Here is a 17,069-nt window from a genome sequence, read left to right on the forward strand (position 1 = left end):
ACCTATAGAGTAGCATTCTTCATATCTCTTTTCTCATAAGTCTTTAGTTTTTAGAAAAGAACGATATGATGTAGCCAACCGAGTCTTTATGAATAAAGCAGATGGAGGCGTTAAATGATATTTCATAATAATAATAATAATTCAACATATTTTCTCTCTCTTTGTGTATTGCTGTTTGGGGTAGTTTTACAGTAAACAAACATAAACCTATAGTGGCCAGCTAAACAAGTTTATTAAAACACACACCCTACATCGCATGCTATTGATAAATTATCTATACGCGATCATGTTTACTTGATGTGCACCTATCAAAAACACAGACATTTGAAGCAGTTTTACTCACCACCTATGGTTAAAACACATGACCGTGAACCTTTTTTGTTTTGTGGGACCGTTCCATCCTTCAGCTTTAGAGGATCAGCAAATCGGCGTCGAGCTGGGTCTTTTTTTATAAAACAATCACTACACACTTGCACAACTCCGTCCAATGTACCGTTAACGATGGGTTCTTCGGATGCTGAAAGCACTTATTTGGTGACAATGGGTGCGTTTACGTCACACCAGTAAACTGATAACTCCAAAAAAAAAACAGCTTACTGAAATAACCAGTTTTTCCCGTTTACATGCGAACCAGTAAACGGACAACGCAAGTAAACCGCGTTTACATGACTTTATTTATAAACCGTGCTATCTCCTTGTAGTGACGTCAAAAATAATAAAGTGAGTTTTCAAATGTTACGTCAAATGTGACGTTAAAATAAAGCATGCGCCATGTCAGCTGGAGATTTACGGCTCATATAATCCCTTATGCAGTTACGAAGCGTTTTGACTGATACTTCTGCTGCATGAGAAAAGAGAACACCTCTTTACAATTTTCTGGGTCTTAAACGAGTCTGCGTTTGTGATGTCCTTTTTTCATGCAAAACGCTAGCTGTCTGGATGCATTTAAATCTGCTCTAAGTTTGCGTTTTTGTCACCTATCACACATGCGCACTTCAAAAAGCTGACAGAAAGCAGGTTAATGCATTTACATGCAGAGCGAAATAGAGGAAGAAAACTACCTGTCCCGAACGGTTTATGCGTACGCCGTTTATAACATTACTCCGATAAAAGAAAACGGGTTTCCGCGTTTACATGATCATGTTCATTGATGGCTTATTGCGCATAATCGGCTTAAGAACGTGCATGTAAACGCACCCACTGTTGATTTATTTAAAGGGTTAGTTCACCCAAAAATAAAATTGATGTCATTAATGACTCACCCTAATGTCGTTCCTCACCTGTTCATCTTCAGATAACCTGTTTTCAAACCTCAAATAAAGATTCAAACGATCATGAATCAGCGTATTGATTCATGAGTCAAATCGCCAATGTGATTTCAGCAGTTTGAAACGCGATCCAAATCATGAATCAATCTGCCGATTCATGACCATTTTAATCTTTATTTGAGGTTTGAAAACAAACGCGGAAGAGAAGAAAATGCTGAATAAAGTCGTAGGTTTTGTTATTTTTGGACCAAAATGTATTTTCGATGCTTGATGGATCAGACTAAATATAAAATATCTTAAACTGTGTTCTGAAGATGAACGGAGGTCTTACGGGTGTGGAACAACATTAGGGTGAGTCATTAATGACATCAATTTTATTTTTGGGTGAACTAACCCTTTAAGTCCTGTGACCTTCCCTAAAGCCAAGCAAAGCGCTTCGATGGTCGAAGCGTGTGTGCGCGCCCTTCCGGGAGAAGTGCCCACACAACAAGGAAATTCCGCCCTGGATGACGTCACACGTTCCATAGTCAAAAAAAAAAAAAACCTTGTGAAAAACTGGAAGGAGAATTTTTGCCACATAAATACCATAGACTGCAAATGATAAATACTCAATCAAATGTCCAACTTAATTTTTGAAACTTTATCCATGTTTACTTTAGCATGGAAATCCAATTCTTTAACAGTGTTAAACATTTAGTATGCATGAAAAATAGCATTAAGGTGGACAGAGGAATTTTTATGGACTTCAAAAACAGGACAACAATCACTGCAATTATAAAACTGGGATTGGCCAGGACTTTTTTAATAACTCCAAATGTATTCGTCTGAAAGAACACTAATTTTAATGTTTTTTGGTGAAAATCCTTTTAAACATTAGATTTTCCTCTATAATGCAAATTTAGCATAAATGTTTTGAAAACGTTTATCATTTAGCAAAGGACAGCTGGTTTGAAGTTTGCTTACAGGGTTGAACGGCTGAGACTGTCGAATGCAGCCAACAATAATTTGTGTATAAAGTGAAAAAATGGAATGAAATGATTCTCTCACGTCATGAATTGAAGAATCCAAATGAGGACTTTCATGGTCCTGTAATTTTAACGAATGTTGTTTTTGTTCAAATCATGCAGAAACAGATGCCTGTAAAACGTGGGACAGCTAAATAGCACGTTCATTATAATTAAAATATTTCTACAACAAAGAACAGAAAATTGACGTACGAGTTGCATAGAGTTGAGAGACTCAAGACCTCCGAAGGCGGCACAGAAGAAAATGACAGTTTTAAGGAGGGGCTTTGAGGAAAGTGCTACAAACTCTTGAAATATTTACCATCTCCACTTTTGGATTCCTGCCAATGTACTTGATCAAATGCAAATATAAAGCTAATGGTGAGAATTTCCATTAGATTATGGAGCAGCAAAGTATCTCTAATATATCTGAGCGGCGAGACTTTGACAGCTCCCTCGTAATCCCATTCCGACTGCATCTGATCTGAAGAGGCACTAGATAAAAGCTCTCGCCGAGCTGGGAAAGTTGTCACAATGTTGTTTATCCTCATCTGCTCGCTGAAAATAAGGCCATAATGCTTTTAATCTGTCCTGTTGTCAGACAGTTGAAAATGTTTACAATAGCACAGTATGCTATGATGATAAATCAACGTACATTAGATGCAGAAGTGTTATGTCATACCGTTCTGTTTCCCCTTGGGCTACACAAATAACTCAATAGTTCAAAATACTGCAGAAGTGAGCTTGTTACCTCATTACATAAATGGTGGGTGATTAACAAAAAACACGCAATTTCACAAAACATTAGAACAACTGATTTACAGGCAGTCGTTGTCATTTTACCTTTTAATTATAGACAAAATGTCCTATGTCATTCTTTATGTACACGAATAATTACAAGGTCAGTTTAAATCTTCAGGTCTTCTTTTTTTACTTTAAAGTAGGCAGCTAGTTTAAAGTTTGTTCATGACATTCGCCATCTTACATATAAAAGAAGCTGCAATGCAGTCACATTTCAAAAGCCTGGGATACTCCTCCCTCCATGTGCAGTAAGTTGCTTAACAGAGACGGCATTCACATTACTGTCCATCACTATGTACAAAAAAACTTGAGTGCACTTGCTGCTACATTATACATATTAACAAACTACAGACTCCGTATCTACAGTATCACTGGTGCAGTCGGTGTGCGAGGAGTACTGTTTGAGGCTTACAGAGAAAAGCATAGAGAGAATTAGCTTCCATCTTGAAGGAAGAGAGACCAGCTCCTTTCATTAGACCCCTTTGCGTGTACTTGTGAATGCGTTTTCCCTTTTGGGTCCTTACAGATCGAGAGAAAGAAAAAAATCTCTACGCTATTCACTCTGCGACCACCTTTACATTCGTGCCTGATGGGTGTCTCAGGAGATGAGTTTTCCATTGAGTTTACGGGCAGATTAATAACATCCTGTTTAGGTCGTCAGTACTAGATGTTTTGTTCTGGTCTAGTGACCTGTGTCCCTTTATTCATGGCACTCTAAACGCACCAAGAACCGGCATGCAGGTCATCTGTGCAGTCTCAAAACGCCGCATGGCAGGATGAAAGATGTAATGACTGCGCTGCTACACACACTTACGCCGGTTTAGATTTCATAATGTCATATTTGCGCACTCTATCTCTGACCTTTCCTTTGCACAAGGCAATCCACTCCATGTCCTCGAGAATACCTCCGCGTTTTCCGACGCAGGTCCGGGTTTGTGCGTTTGTGTATGCAGATAATCCTTCGCCAGCCCAAAATGACATCTGACATTTTGAGAAACCCAAACAAGGTCCTTGCTCGCTGCTGCCTGCAGTCTCCTTTTATTTCTTCTTTCCTTGAAATGTGCATGAGAAATGGGCTGAGATTTCAGATAAGAGGGAACTGAGAGGAAATAAATGATAAAAGCAGGAGCAGCGCTATCATTACGGCAAACATAAACACTCATGTCTCAGATCACACGTGAAAGAAGGGTAATTCAACACATAATGGAAAGATGGAAGGAAAAAGCTAGAATGTAGATCTTACTCTGGCAAACATGAAAAGCTCGGGAGAGACGTCACAGATGACCTGTAAAATCAAACGCTTGTAAACATACCGTCGTGATTTATTCCAGAGAGTTGGTGCACCCACCGCACACCAAAGCAGAGACATGATTAATTATTATTAGGAAATAAAAGCAATTTGCGGTGACAGAACTACTACCGCCATGATTAAAGAGACAAAGACGCGCTTATATGCCTCTGAAACACGCCCTGTAGTGTGTGTGTGTTTGTGTTATAGACATGCAGCCAAAGACCGTCTCTAGAAGGGAAGTGTTTGTGTGTTGCCTTCGACAGAGATGCAGCAGTGCAAGGATTCCTCCTCCTGATTGTAAAAATGAAATAAAATAAGTTAAATATCATAAAGTGGCCCAGGATAAGTCCTATCAGTCAGGGTCAAATAGGAGTTCAATTTCTGTAGTGTTCCAGAAGAGATCCAGTTTCTCCAATCAGAGTCTACTTGGCTTCGATTAACCACGCCCCTTTGCTTTTCCTATGAATCTGACCCAGCCATAAGCGCGTGTTCCTGTGACTCAGTCCTGGCAGGGGTCCCGAGCTCAGAGGACGAGGGGTAAATGTCAGATGCAGGTGGCGGGCTGTGCTAATGGCTGCTGTTTGCGGCTACGCAACCCTCCCGACTTCTCCTTATATCCAAGACACATCTGCTGAGAGACGTCCACTAATGCACTCGCTACTGCCAGACCTGAGAAGAGAGGAAGATAAAGAGGTGTTTCTGACTGTCATGAATGGCCTCGGCAGCAGAAAGTGTAAAAATGGTCAGCACTCGGTGTGAGGCCAAATTGCATTGGCTTGCCGACCCACCTGACTGTCCTGGAGGTGGAATACCGCCGGGGCTTCTGGGTAATCTAACAAAGATTGAGAGCACTGCTGCCTTATTCCCAAAACAGGGCTCCAAAGCTATGGGCTTAGGCACAGACTGTGAGAAAGGAGAGAAACAAAAAACAGTTAAACAGTCTTACAAAAAATTATTCTGTTGTGCATTTAAAATGCAATACAAAAAGTTCTCTTACAAATTATATCATCATCAGCATAAGACAATGAGTGAAAAGTTCATTTAAAATTTCCCACTACCATTCAAAAGTTTGGGGTGAATAAGTTTCTTTATCAAGGCTGTATTTATTTGATCCCAAAATTAGATTGAAAAATATTATTACAATTTTAAATAATGGTATTCTATCTTAATAATTTTTAAATGTCATTTAATCCTTGGATGGCAAAACTGAATTTTTAAATTGAAGTTTAGCAAAACATGATTTCCACTGTGGTCTCAAGACATTTAAACATCAATGTATATATAAATGACATTAAAACATACCTAGGCAGTTCTGACACTAAATGAACATATATTTATCATCAAATATTGCTGTATTATGCTAGCCTAGAAATCTAGACGCACCCTAGCGGCAGCAAATTTAATCTGCCCGCGAGTGTCGTCTAGCAACTCTCAATACCCTTCTGAGCTGTAATCGCCTAACTCTAGCCGGGCCAATCACATCGTGTATAGAGTCAGTGGGCGGGGCCATAATGACGATGGCTGAGTTGCGTTTGCGTGCTTCTAGTAAACACAGAAACTGGCGAACGGCGGTCTTTCGAATCAGCTTTGACCGCGACTCTGGAAGACTTGGAGTTAAGCTTTTCTCTGAGAAAACAACAAAGAACGGCACTGAAGTCATTCTTAAAAAGGGAAGATGTGTTCGGAGTTTTGCCGACCGGATACAGCGAATGTTTAATCTATCAACGAGCTCTGTTTCACCTTCGTTGCTCTGGTTGGTTGTTGCGCTATCCAATCGCGTGCAGAGGGAGTTTGAAAGACAACCGTTTATCCCGCCCCTCGGATTGAGCCCTGTCTATGGTGAGTTTCCAGACCAAACATCTTGATGTGGGTCTGGCTTGTCAGGCTAGTATGCTCTTAAACATGGTAAAACCATTGCAGCAAATAATATTTTGTAGGAAAAACATAGAAAAACCATGTTACCTTTACATATCACTGTACTGGAATGACTGCTATATTCTGAGACACTGTACTTTAAAGAATACCATAGCATTACCAGAGTCATTTTTTTGTAAGTATTGTATGTTAATGCATGTGTGGGTTAAAGCAGGGCTGAAAGCACATGACCTTCTGTTTTGGAACACACATACAAATCATATTCCAGCTTTGACCCATTTCACACACTAATTTTGCCCTTAGTCCCAAGACTTACATAAACTCTCTTTTATATACACACACTTGTTCTTTCTGCTTAACTGTCAAGTCTCCCCAGTGTGTGCTGTGCGTATGTGCCGTATTAGTGTGTGTGCATCAAATAGACTGTTCAATGACTGAGTGTTTGTGTGCTCACTGCGGCTCTCCTACCCTCATTCACACATTCTTCCCCGCTGTACAGCACACTTGCATATTCATTCCACCTTTTCTTCATATATTCTTCTCTTTAAACCACTTCTTATCCTACCGAGGCCAGCTCACCCCACACTCCTCTCTATCTCTCCCCTCCTCACACTTTCCCACCATCAGTTCAGAGCTGGGGGGAACGCTATTTATCTTTAACGCCATACACACCTACTCTTCCAGCACACGAGAAGAAGAAACTCAGTAAAATTCAATTACAGCCGACGAGAGCAACGGCATGAGTACGGAGGGGCAATATTGCTATATGTATGTATTCATATATACGTGTGCCCATTACGTTGCCGCTCAGGCGATTATCTGAGGCAACCAGACTGAGCAAGCAGAAGACAGGTTCTGTTTAATTAACTCTTATAATTAAAAAAGAAAACAAGAGCGACGGCGAGTGAGGTGTATGGAGTGTGTCAGAGGCCTCATACTACAGCACTGAATGCTCTGATGTCCAATGAGCTCGTGTGTGCTTCCTTCTTGTTTAGTTGTGTTTACTTTAGTCTCACACCCTCTGGGCCCTTCTATGAGATTTGAGAGAAATAACTGCATTTATAGCTTTTTGCTATCAAGGACGGCTGGATTGTAATTACGTTTAAACCTTGATAGTGAGCATAGGACATTGACGGAGCAGGAGTGAAAACTCAGCAAAGAGGTAAATCTAAATCGGATCTTCACTCTAGGGCTGTCATTACAGTGTTAGGACAACAAACACTACAAAACAGTAATTACAAACCAGACATTTTTGAAATCAAATACAGCTGTAATACGATGTAATGCAGTTATCAGTCACAAATCTCAGAGAAGTCAAAAAGCCTTAAAACTAAAGTAAAACATTACAGAAAGATTCATCTTACTAGACACTGGAAGTGTGATGGTTTACAGTTGTCGAGCGGGGGGTATTGAAAAAGATGCGAGCGCGATGGTTAAAGATGTCCATCTAGCACGTGTTTACATTGAAAAACAACAAAAAAGTGGTGCAATGGAAAGGAAAAATGTGTTCTGTGTGAACAGCCCTACATAATTATAATACATGTATATAGCACATTTATATCTCCTCACCCACCACCAATGTGCAGCATCCACCCAGCAATATTGCGCCAGAACACTCACCACACACCAGTTTATGGTGGAGAGGAGACGGAGTGATTGAGCCAGTCAGTATATGGGGATGATTAGGCGGCCATGATGGGCAATGGGCAAATTTTGCCCGGATGCCGGGTTTACACCTCTACTCTTTTTCTGAAGGACATCCTGGGATTATTTTAATGACCACAGAGAGTCAGGACTGGTTTAACGTGTCACCCGAAGGACGGTGCTTGTTACAGTAAGTGTTAAGACACACACAGCCCACAGGGTGAGCACCCCCTGCTGGCCTCACTAACACCTCTAGTTTTCACAATCGGTCTCCCATCCAGGTACGGACCAGGCTCAGCCCTGCTTCGCTTCAGTGGGAAACCAGTCTTGGGCTACAGGGTGATATGGCTGCTAGGAAGGTGTATTCAGACCTGTAGATCGTTTGCTTTGTTCCCAAACAGGGATTCAAATTTGTACAATCTTCTTGATTCAGTTCACTTTCACAGTGTTTATAAACGGACCACAATTTGTCAATGTCCATCTGTTTATGTTCTGGGATTCCGGATAGATGGACAACAACTCTGCAGGCTTAGGAGTCATTCAGACAGAACGCAATTTTCCATTCCATTGCACTACTTTTTCATTGATTTCTATGTAAATGCGCTAGACATACAGTCTTGTTCAAAATAATAGCAGTACAATGTGACTAACCAGAATAATCAAGGTTTTTAGTATATTTTTTATTGCTACGTGGCAAACAAGTTACCAGTAGGTTCAGTAGATTCTCAGAAAACAAACAAGACCCAGCATTCATGATATGCACGCTCTTAAGGCTGTGCAATTGGGCAATTAGTTGAAAGGGGTGTGTTCAAAAAAATAGCAGTGTCTACCTTTGACTGTACAAACTCAAAACTATTTTGTACAAACATTTTTTTTTTCTGGGATTTAGCAATCCTGTGAATCACTAAACTAATATTTAGTTGTATGACCACAGTTTTTTAAAACTGCTTGACATCTGTGTGGCATGGAGTCAACCAACTTGTGGCACCTCTCAGCTGTTATTCCACTCCATGATTCTTTAACAACATTCCGCAATTCATTCACAATTCTTGGTTTTGCTTCAGAAACAGCATTTTTGATATCACCCCACAAGTTCTCAATTGGATTAAGGTCTGGAGATTGGGCTGGCCACTCCATAACATTAATTTTGTTGGTTTGGAACCAAGACTTTGCCCGTTTACTAGTGTGTTTTGGGTCATTGTCTTGTTGAAACAACCATTTCAAGGGCATGTCCTCTTCAGCATAGGGCAACATGACCTCTTCAAGTATTTTAACATATGCAAACTGATCCATGATCCCTGGTATGCGATAAATAGGCCCAACACCATAGTAGGAGAAACATGCCCATATCATGATGCTTGCACCTCCATGCTTCACTGTCTTCACTGTGTACTGTGGCTTGAATTCAGAGTTTGGGGGTCGTCTCACAAACTGCCTGTGGCCCTTGGACCCAAAAAGAACAATTTTACTCTCATCAGTCCACAAAATGTTCCTCCATTTCTCTTTAGGCCAGTTGATGTGTTCTTTGGCAAATTGTAACCTCTTCTGCACATGCCTTTTTTTTAACAGAGGGACTTTGCGGGGGATTCTTGAAAATAGATTAGCTTCACACAGACGTCTTCTAACTGTCACAGTACTTACAGGTAACTCCAGACTGTCTTTGATCATCCTGGAGGTGATCATTGGCTGAGCCTTTGCCATTCTGGTTATTCTTCAATCCATTTTGATGGTTGTCTTCCGTTTTCTTCCACGTCTCTCTGGTTTTGCTCTCCATTTTAAGGCATTGGAGATCATTTTAGCTGAACAGCCTATCATTTTTTGCACCTCTTTATAGGTTTTCCCCTCTCTAATCAACTTTTTAATCAAAGTACGCTGTTCTTCTGAACAATGTCTTGAACGACCCATTTTCCTCAGCTTTCAAATGCATGTTCAACAAGTGTTGGCTTCATCCTTAAATAGGGGCCACCTGATTCACACCTGTTTCTTCACAAAATTGATGACCTCAGTGATTGAATGCCACACTGCTATTTTTTTGAACACACCCCTTTCAACTAATTCAACTAATTGCCCAATTGCACAGCCTTAAGAGCGTGCATATCATGAATGCTGGGTCTCATTTGTTTTCTGAGAATTTACTGAACCTACTGGTAACTTGTTTGTCACGTAGCAATAAAAAATATACTAAAAACCTTGATTATTCTGGTTAGTCACATTGTACTGCTATTATTTTGAACAAGACTGTATATGACTGCTGCACTTGCGTCTTTTGCAGCGTCTCATCCATGACACGGCGTTCATAAAAAAAATAATCTTTTAAAAGACGTGTCTTAAGACCTTGAGGTTTTTCCCCACTCCACTGCCTGCGACTCGTGTTTTTCAAAGCAAAAACGTGTTCTGTGTGAACCAGCCCTTATTGTGGCTTTCTTTGTAGCTGATGTTATATTACTTTATCATTTTAAGCAGGATACAAAGCTTTGGTGAGTCGACATTCTTACCATTTACCGGAGAACAGTAATTAGGCTTTCAAAGGCGATGGCATGCTCACCCATCATACATTAGGATACAGCCTAGTTTGTTACTCCATTGGGTCAATTTGCTTTCTCTCGCCTCCGGTGAACAGCTCTAGAGTTTGTTTTCAAGCAGCCCGCGACCACCTCATTCAGGCAATCTTGGATCATTTTTTGGGTGCAGATCCAAACGCATTTGCATTGTTCATGCATTGTTCATGCAGTGAGTAAGCAAACCAAACTGAGAACATGGCAGGTTCCAAAACAAACGCTCCAAATGCTGTAAAACGCCCTAAAACACAGAGGTTAAGTCTGAAAAGTTCTATTCTAAATTCTAAAGCTGCTATTCCCGGGACATTCTTAAAAATCTATACTACCTTATAGTACACCTCATTTTAGCCAAGTATTCCAGAAGCCTCACATGTATCCTACACAGATCAAGCAATCCTAGTATTCACTATGGAGAGCTCTATGAACATTTTCCATCCAATCTTGCAGACTGAATTGAGGAAAATATATTTTATTTACTACTTAAAAATCGATAACATTATTTAATTTATAGTGCTGGGTAAAAACATTGATTTTCCAATTAATTGCAATCTTTATTTCAACGATCCAGATATCAATTCTTAAAATACCAAGATCGATCTTTTACTCTATACCTATTTTCAATAGGTGCATGAAAATGTAGCCTACATGGAAAAATAACTCACTCAATTGCATAGTTTGAGCCCTGTTATAAATGCATAAATTGATGAACATTTTCATTATGAACTATGAAAGTTCCCCGTATCCCTGTAGAAACCTATTGCGACCACTGAAGTTCAATTCGCGAACATATGATCGGTTCTTTTTAGTGAATCAGAAACATACAGCACAACTACTAGCACAATTCTTGAAACAAATAACTTTACTATAGGGCTTTACTAACGTTAATATAGGGCTTTTCACATTGCTTAACCCTGGTTATTATTCTAAACTCAAGAATTGTTTTGCACGTATAATTTAGAAGAGGTCACGAATGGAAAAAAAACATATGGGTTAAGTGTAAATCTGTTGACTTCATATTTCATTTGTATCCATATGTTATGTACAAAGACAAAATGTGGAAGTTTATACATGATATCATGCAGAAGGACGGAATGGAGTCCCTACCCGGCAAAAAAAAAAAAAATGCAGTTTGGGTTTAAATAGACAAATGCTTAAGCGTCTATGACTGGATCATTATTGCAGTGATTATTATGTTTCTAGCATGTTATACGCTAAATGCTCCTCAGATGGCATCATTTTGTGAAAAATTGATTGAAATGACAATTCTTTGTAAAGAAATATGATTTAACCGTGAGGATGCATTGTTAAGCAAAGAAAAAACTCAGAAATTACTGTCCGTGTAACAGTTTTTATCATAATCAGTTGTCAAATAGTGAAGCTAGAGTTATATAAACCTGGATTTATCCAATCATGGTTAACACTGCAAATAAGTGCAGTAAGTAAATAACACTATAAGTATAAGTAATAAGTAAATAACACTAACCAAGGGTTTAGGAATATGCAGTGTGAAATACCAGCCTACGCCTAGCCAGAAAAATTATTATAAACCCCTGGGTAAAGCATTTGAAATGTGAAAAGTGAAGCAAGATAACCCAGGATTACGTTTACCGGAGTTTAGAATGATCCAGGGTTAACCATTTCAAGAGAGAAAAGCCCTTTCAGAAACTCTTCCCTCTATAATTAACATCATTAGCAGAGAGAATTTTAAAGCAAAAAAAATAAATGATAATTATAAATGATACTGTACATATCAAACCATGAGCTGGTGAATCGCAATCAAAGCTGAAATTCTATATTGATAAAAGCCCATCCATTTAATGAAAAACTATTTCTTTTTGTGCTTATTTAAAGGGGTGGTAAAACACATTCTTTCAAAGGCTCGATTGTGTTTGCAGGGTGCACTTTTACCTTTATTGTACACTGCTCTGTCCCTTCTTGTAAAAACGGTCTGATAGTTGCCTGGTTCTATGAAGCCAGTCCCTCAAAAATACGCAATGAGCTCAGATTGGTCAGCTGGCCCAGCTGTGTTGTGATTCGCTAACCGCCTAGCACACTTCAGCCTACTCTTCTCCACAGCAATAAAAAACGGCCTCGCCCCGCTTATTTATTATATTCTCGGAGGAGGGGTTTATGTAAATATTGTAGCTGCTGATGTCAGCGAATCTGGAGGTAAAGGCTGTAGTTCCCAAACGACCGTTAGCTGTAGTCCTTAGAAATTGATTTCTTTAAAATCAAACATCTCCCTTTGCTTTAAACTTTGAGCGTTGTAACTTTGTAGATGTCATTTGTGCTCAAACAGCAACATTACACACAAGCTAAAGTTAGAAAAGTGAAATTGTTTTTTACCACCTCTTTAAGCACTGAATCATCAAAGGTGCACTATGCAACTTTTCGTCCACTGGAGGGCGCCTATTCTAAACGGCTCGCGAGTACCGGGACATTTAATATGATGGGACAGGACACTCTTCCCGCACTTCCGCTTTTTCCGCTCAGGTAAAAACAGCTATTTTTATCATATCAAATACATTTAAGGGGCCAAGGGCTTCGGCCATCCGTCCACTCTCCTCCCTGAACTGAAATGAAGTAGTGTGCTGTACTTTCCACACGATTGACATCAGGTTCAAGTACGCCAGGTTGGCTGGTGGTTATGTTGGCCGCATACCGCCTCACATGGCCGAGACTGGTATTACGATACCTGTCGGGCCGGGTCTAGTAATGCTACTGCTAATTAAGGTTTATATCTCTGCAGAACTATAACTTGACATTTTTTTAATGACATCATCGCCCTTATTTTTTCTCATTCTTTTGATGCGTGTAGGTCATTTTTTGGACATTTTTACCTAAATGTTTACACAGGGCACCTTTAACTCAGCAACATATGCTAATGGGAAACTGTTGGATTAACTACAGTTCTTCACATTATAAGCACTCGTGACCAGACCTAAGAGAGGTGCTATGAGAGTTTTAAATGACTTTTTTTAGGTTGCTGTCTTTGAAGGCAGCTGCTTATGTAGACAGCGACACAGCTCACTGGGTTTTGGACAAAGCCAGTGACTCAGCTCTCAGTTCATTCCCAACATTAACATATGCAATAACTGCACTCCCTCTTAAAGCCAACTCTGATGTCACCATCCAAAAAGGTCACGCTAACCTTCACGTTTCCACCAATCAGGTCTGGCGGCTCCTCGTCCGTCTCCAAGGCGACGTTGATGGTGGCGAATGGTCGGCTGGCCATCTGCTGCATTTCTCGCAGGAGTTGCTGAGGAAGAGAAGAGGAAGATTATCCAACAGTGTTACATTCACACACAAACACACATACGGCCCTGTGCGCCGTTAAAGCCGAGATCAATATAAAGGTGAATGTTGAGACAACACAGCTTGAAAGAGATGCAGGCTGAATTTAAAAGAGAGAAGGCCAAATTGAAACAAGCTTGTGAGCACATAAACACATAAAAGGACCATCTAAGAGGAAGTCAAACAAAAGGGAACTGTATATCTGCACAGGCTTTTAACTGTCAGAGACGGAGAGTGTGTGTACAGAGAACAGATCAAACACTCGTTAAGCTTAACTGATGCCACTCTTTGCTTGTATCTCAGGGTAAAAAAGGATGCAAACCTAAATTGGCACAAATCATCTAATAATGAAGGGGGGGGATGAAAGGTATGGTACTTCTGATAAGTGTTGATATTACAATTTCAAGCGCAGTGTTCAAGTGTTTTTTTTTTGTTGTTATTTTGAGATACGTATTCATCTACGTTTTTCTTCTTTTCAGTTGAAACCCGCGAGTGAATGGAAAGTATTAAGGGACACGTGACAGATTCAAACCGGCATCATTCATAAGCACCACCTCTCCAGAAGAAATCACAATAATATATTCTAAAAACGTTATTTATAGTTAAAATAGACTAAAAAATAAACTAAAACAGATTTAATAATAAAACAGATTCTTCTTCTTGTCACTTCATAAAGTTATTGTAGAGCCAGATGGGGTCTGTAACGACGTCTTTAGTGCCTTTATGGGTCGTGAGAGAGGAAATGACATTGGTGTCAATGAAGTCCTGTCTGAATTCATTAACTGATATATAAACATACAGTATAAAAATATTAAAACTAAGTAAAATGAAAACTGAAAATAAGGTAATCTACATAAACATCCATCCATCTCTTCAATGTAAATATGGCGAATACATATGAAACATCATTCTCTTATGTCCACTTAGTAAAAACATCCTTCTTTAAACTGCATTTTCACTGAGTTAAGATCCTACATCACACGTTTTTAATTTAAAGTTTTTAAAGATCTCAAATGCTCCCATGGGACTGTCTCGTGCTCTCTGATATTAATAATGATGACGATGGTAATCTAAATAAGTATGTGTGCGCGTGAAAGATGGATAAAGAGCGATAAGAGCAAAACAAGTTTCTTCACAGCAAACCACTCAATTAGAAATCCCCATCGTCCAACTGCCATCTCTCTCAGCAGGAACCACAAGTCATTTAATCCATGTGTGTGTGTGTGTTGTGTATCTGTCTGTCCATGTTTGAATGCTCAGCCCAACACAACAGAAAACCAGAGAGAGCGAGAGAGAGAGCGAGAGAGAGAGCGAGAGAGAGAGCGAGAGAGAGAGCGAGAGAGAGAGAGACAAGCACTCCAGGGAGCATAGCAACTGTCACACACATACCCACATGGTCCCATTGCAGCACATCAAAGTGCATATTTACTGATGTGTGCTTTAAACTACCGTCAGGACTATAAGGCATATCCAAATAGACAGAGCAGAGGGGTAAAGATGGATGTGGAGAGGAGAGAAAAGAGAGAGATCTTTCAATCAACCTTCAGGAGAAAAGCAGTGCTGAATCAGATGGTGAGGTGTAGCTATGCCGAATACTGATCTGAGACGGGCTGTGTGCTGAAACAATAGGATAGATGCACTGTTATAAATCTCCAATGCATTTCTCCCAGCTAGTCTGGACTGGTGGTTTTAGAGGGGTTTTGGTCATGCATAGCCAAAGAGGCCACAGTTTACTTTGCTTAGCGTTATGTTTAGGGGTGTGAAACAGTAACGTCAGTATACATACCCTACAAATAACAGACTGGCATGTAAAACTCCTGGACACATTTTAAAGAGTATGCCGTGAAGTTCACATACTGAAAATCCAGCTTTTAGCAGAGCTTGTTAAACGCTCATATTCACAGTTGTCTTTGCATCGCAGCAGCTTTGTTTCCAGGCAGGCTGTGATGCTCAGAAATACAGTAGGATTCAACCAATCACAAAAAGTCTTCCAAACTCCAGTTTTGTGTGCCTTATGCAGCAAACGTTCAGCCAACATTCCCTGGGCGTGACATCTAAGCCTGAAACTCATTGTCAGCTGGTCATTCTAGGAGACCAGCCGCTAAACCATCTAAAACAGCTTAATCTAGAGTTTAATTCTAAATCTAGAGACCCAGCTGTTTTTTTTATGCAGTATAGCCTTGAATTGACTCATCATGGCTCATGGGGTTCCACAGATTTCTTCTACACACCAATGGTTTTACACAGGCTTTGTACAGACAGACAGCAAAACTCAGATTTTTTTGTTTTGTTGTGTCAGACTTAACCAATCTAAACTAGGGCTGCAAAAAAAGAATCAATACAATAGATAAAAATGAATAATGAAAAACATCAACATTATTTGATTCTTATGCTTGGATCTGCCAAACACATCAGTTTACAGTAGTGAATAACACACTCCTATGGACATAAAACATCAGAAATATAGCAGAGTTTGCTGCAAAAAGTCCACAACCCAACTTATCTTAAACATAACTTTGTTTTATATTAATCAGTCCAAATAAATTCAAGCATATAGCCTATGCAGCTTTGAACCGTCATATGCTTTGACAGATGTGTGTGCCGTTTAAAGGGGAACTTCAGCGCTGGGAAGATGAATCTGTATTTAAACTGGGTCATTAATGTAGTAGAAATGTGAAATTATTTTTTAATTTGGTGCTTTCTAGACTGAGAAAAGACAGAAAATGTATTTTTGTCTCATGGGGATGAAAGACTACAATTCCCAGAATGCTTCGCTGCCCTGTGAGGCCATTCACAAAGCCACTGCTACTGGATTACAGTGACTGAGTTCCTACAATTAAATACTGAATGTGTCTGTTCAATATAACGATCGAGTTGCCGCGTGAGTTTCACAGCAGACTCAGATTACATTTAACGTCATAAATGAGCTGATGAGCTCTCGTGATATGAGCTGAGGTAATCCCGACCACATTCGCGGCATACATTCACAACGCGTTTTCAGTTCATGCCTTTGGAAGCTTAACTTTCATAGAAATTAATTTGAAAAGTTAAAACACTCACATTGCTTAGCATCCGTTTAAATTAATGCCTGTAGCTGAGCTGAGCTCTGAGTGTGTGATCTCCCATCCCCCATGCGCGGGTGTAAAACATGCGGAAATGGCTCCCTCTGCTGGCTGTAGTCTTTAGCCTCTGGGCAATCATTCCTCTCGTGACGCAAATATCGTCAATTTGCGTCACGAGAGGAATTTTTCCAGAAATAAAATGCATAAATCTCTCGTCTCAGGGAGATATAAGAGGGGGGAGCACGATCATTTGAATATACTCCAGGGTTTCT

At 39.9% G+C, this 17,069-nt stretch overlaps 1 protein-coding gene across 1 annotated transcript in view; it reads right to left on the minus strand.

The window, feature by feature from the left end:
• Positions 1 to 3,103: 3,103 nt before the first annotated feature.
• The window catches only part of atrn (attractin), a 92,837-nt gene continuing 78,871 nt past the window's right edge, over positions 3,104 to 17,069 (minus strand). The window contains exons 27-29 of the mRNA XM_067422047.1: positions 13,593 to 13,700; positions 5,153 to 5,267; positions 3,104 to 5,033 (exon numbers count right to left, since the gene is read on the minus strand). Coding sequence (XP_067278148.1) covers positions 4,909 to 5,033; positions 5,153 to 5,267; positions 13,593 to 13,700 — 348 coding nt within the window. The 3' untranslated portion in view covers positions 3,104 to 4,908. The remainder of the gene's footprint in view (positions 5,034 to 5,152; positions 5,268 to 13,592; positions 13,701 to 17,069) is intronic.

Source organism: Pseudorasbora parva, chromosome 17 (assembly GCF_024679245.1).
Source record: "Pseudorasbora parva isolate DD20220531a chromosome 17, ASM2467924v1, whole genome shotgun sequence".
NCBI lineage: Eukaryota > Metazoa > Chordata > Actinopteri > Cypriniformes > Gobionidae > Pseudorasbora > Pseudorasbora parva.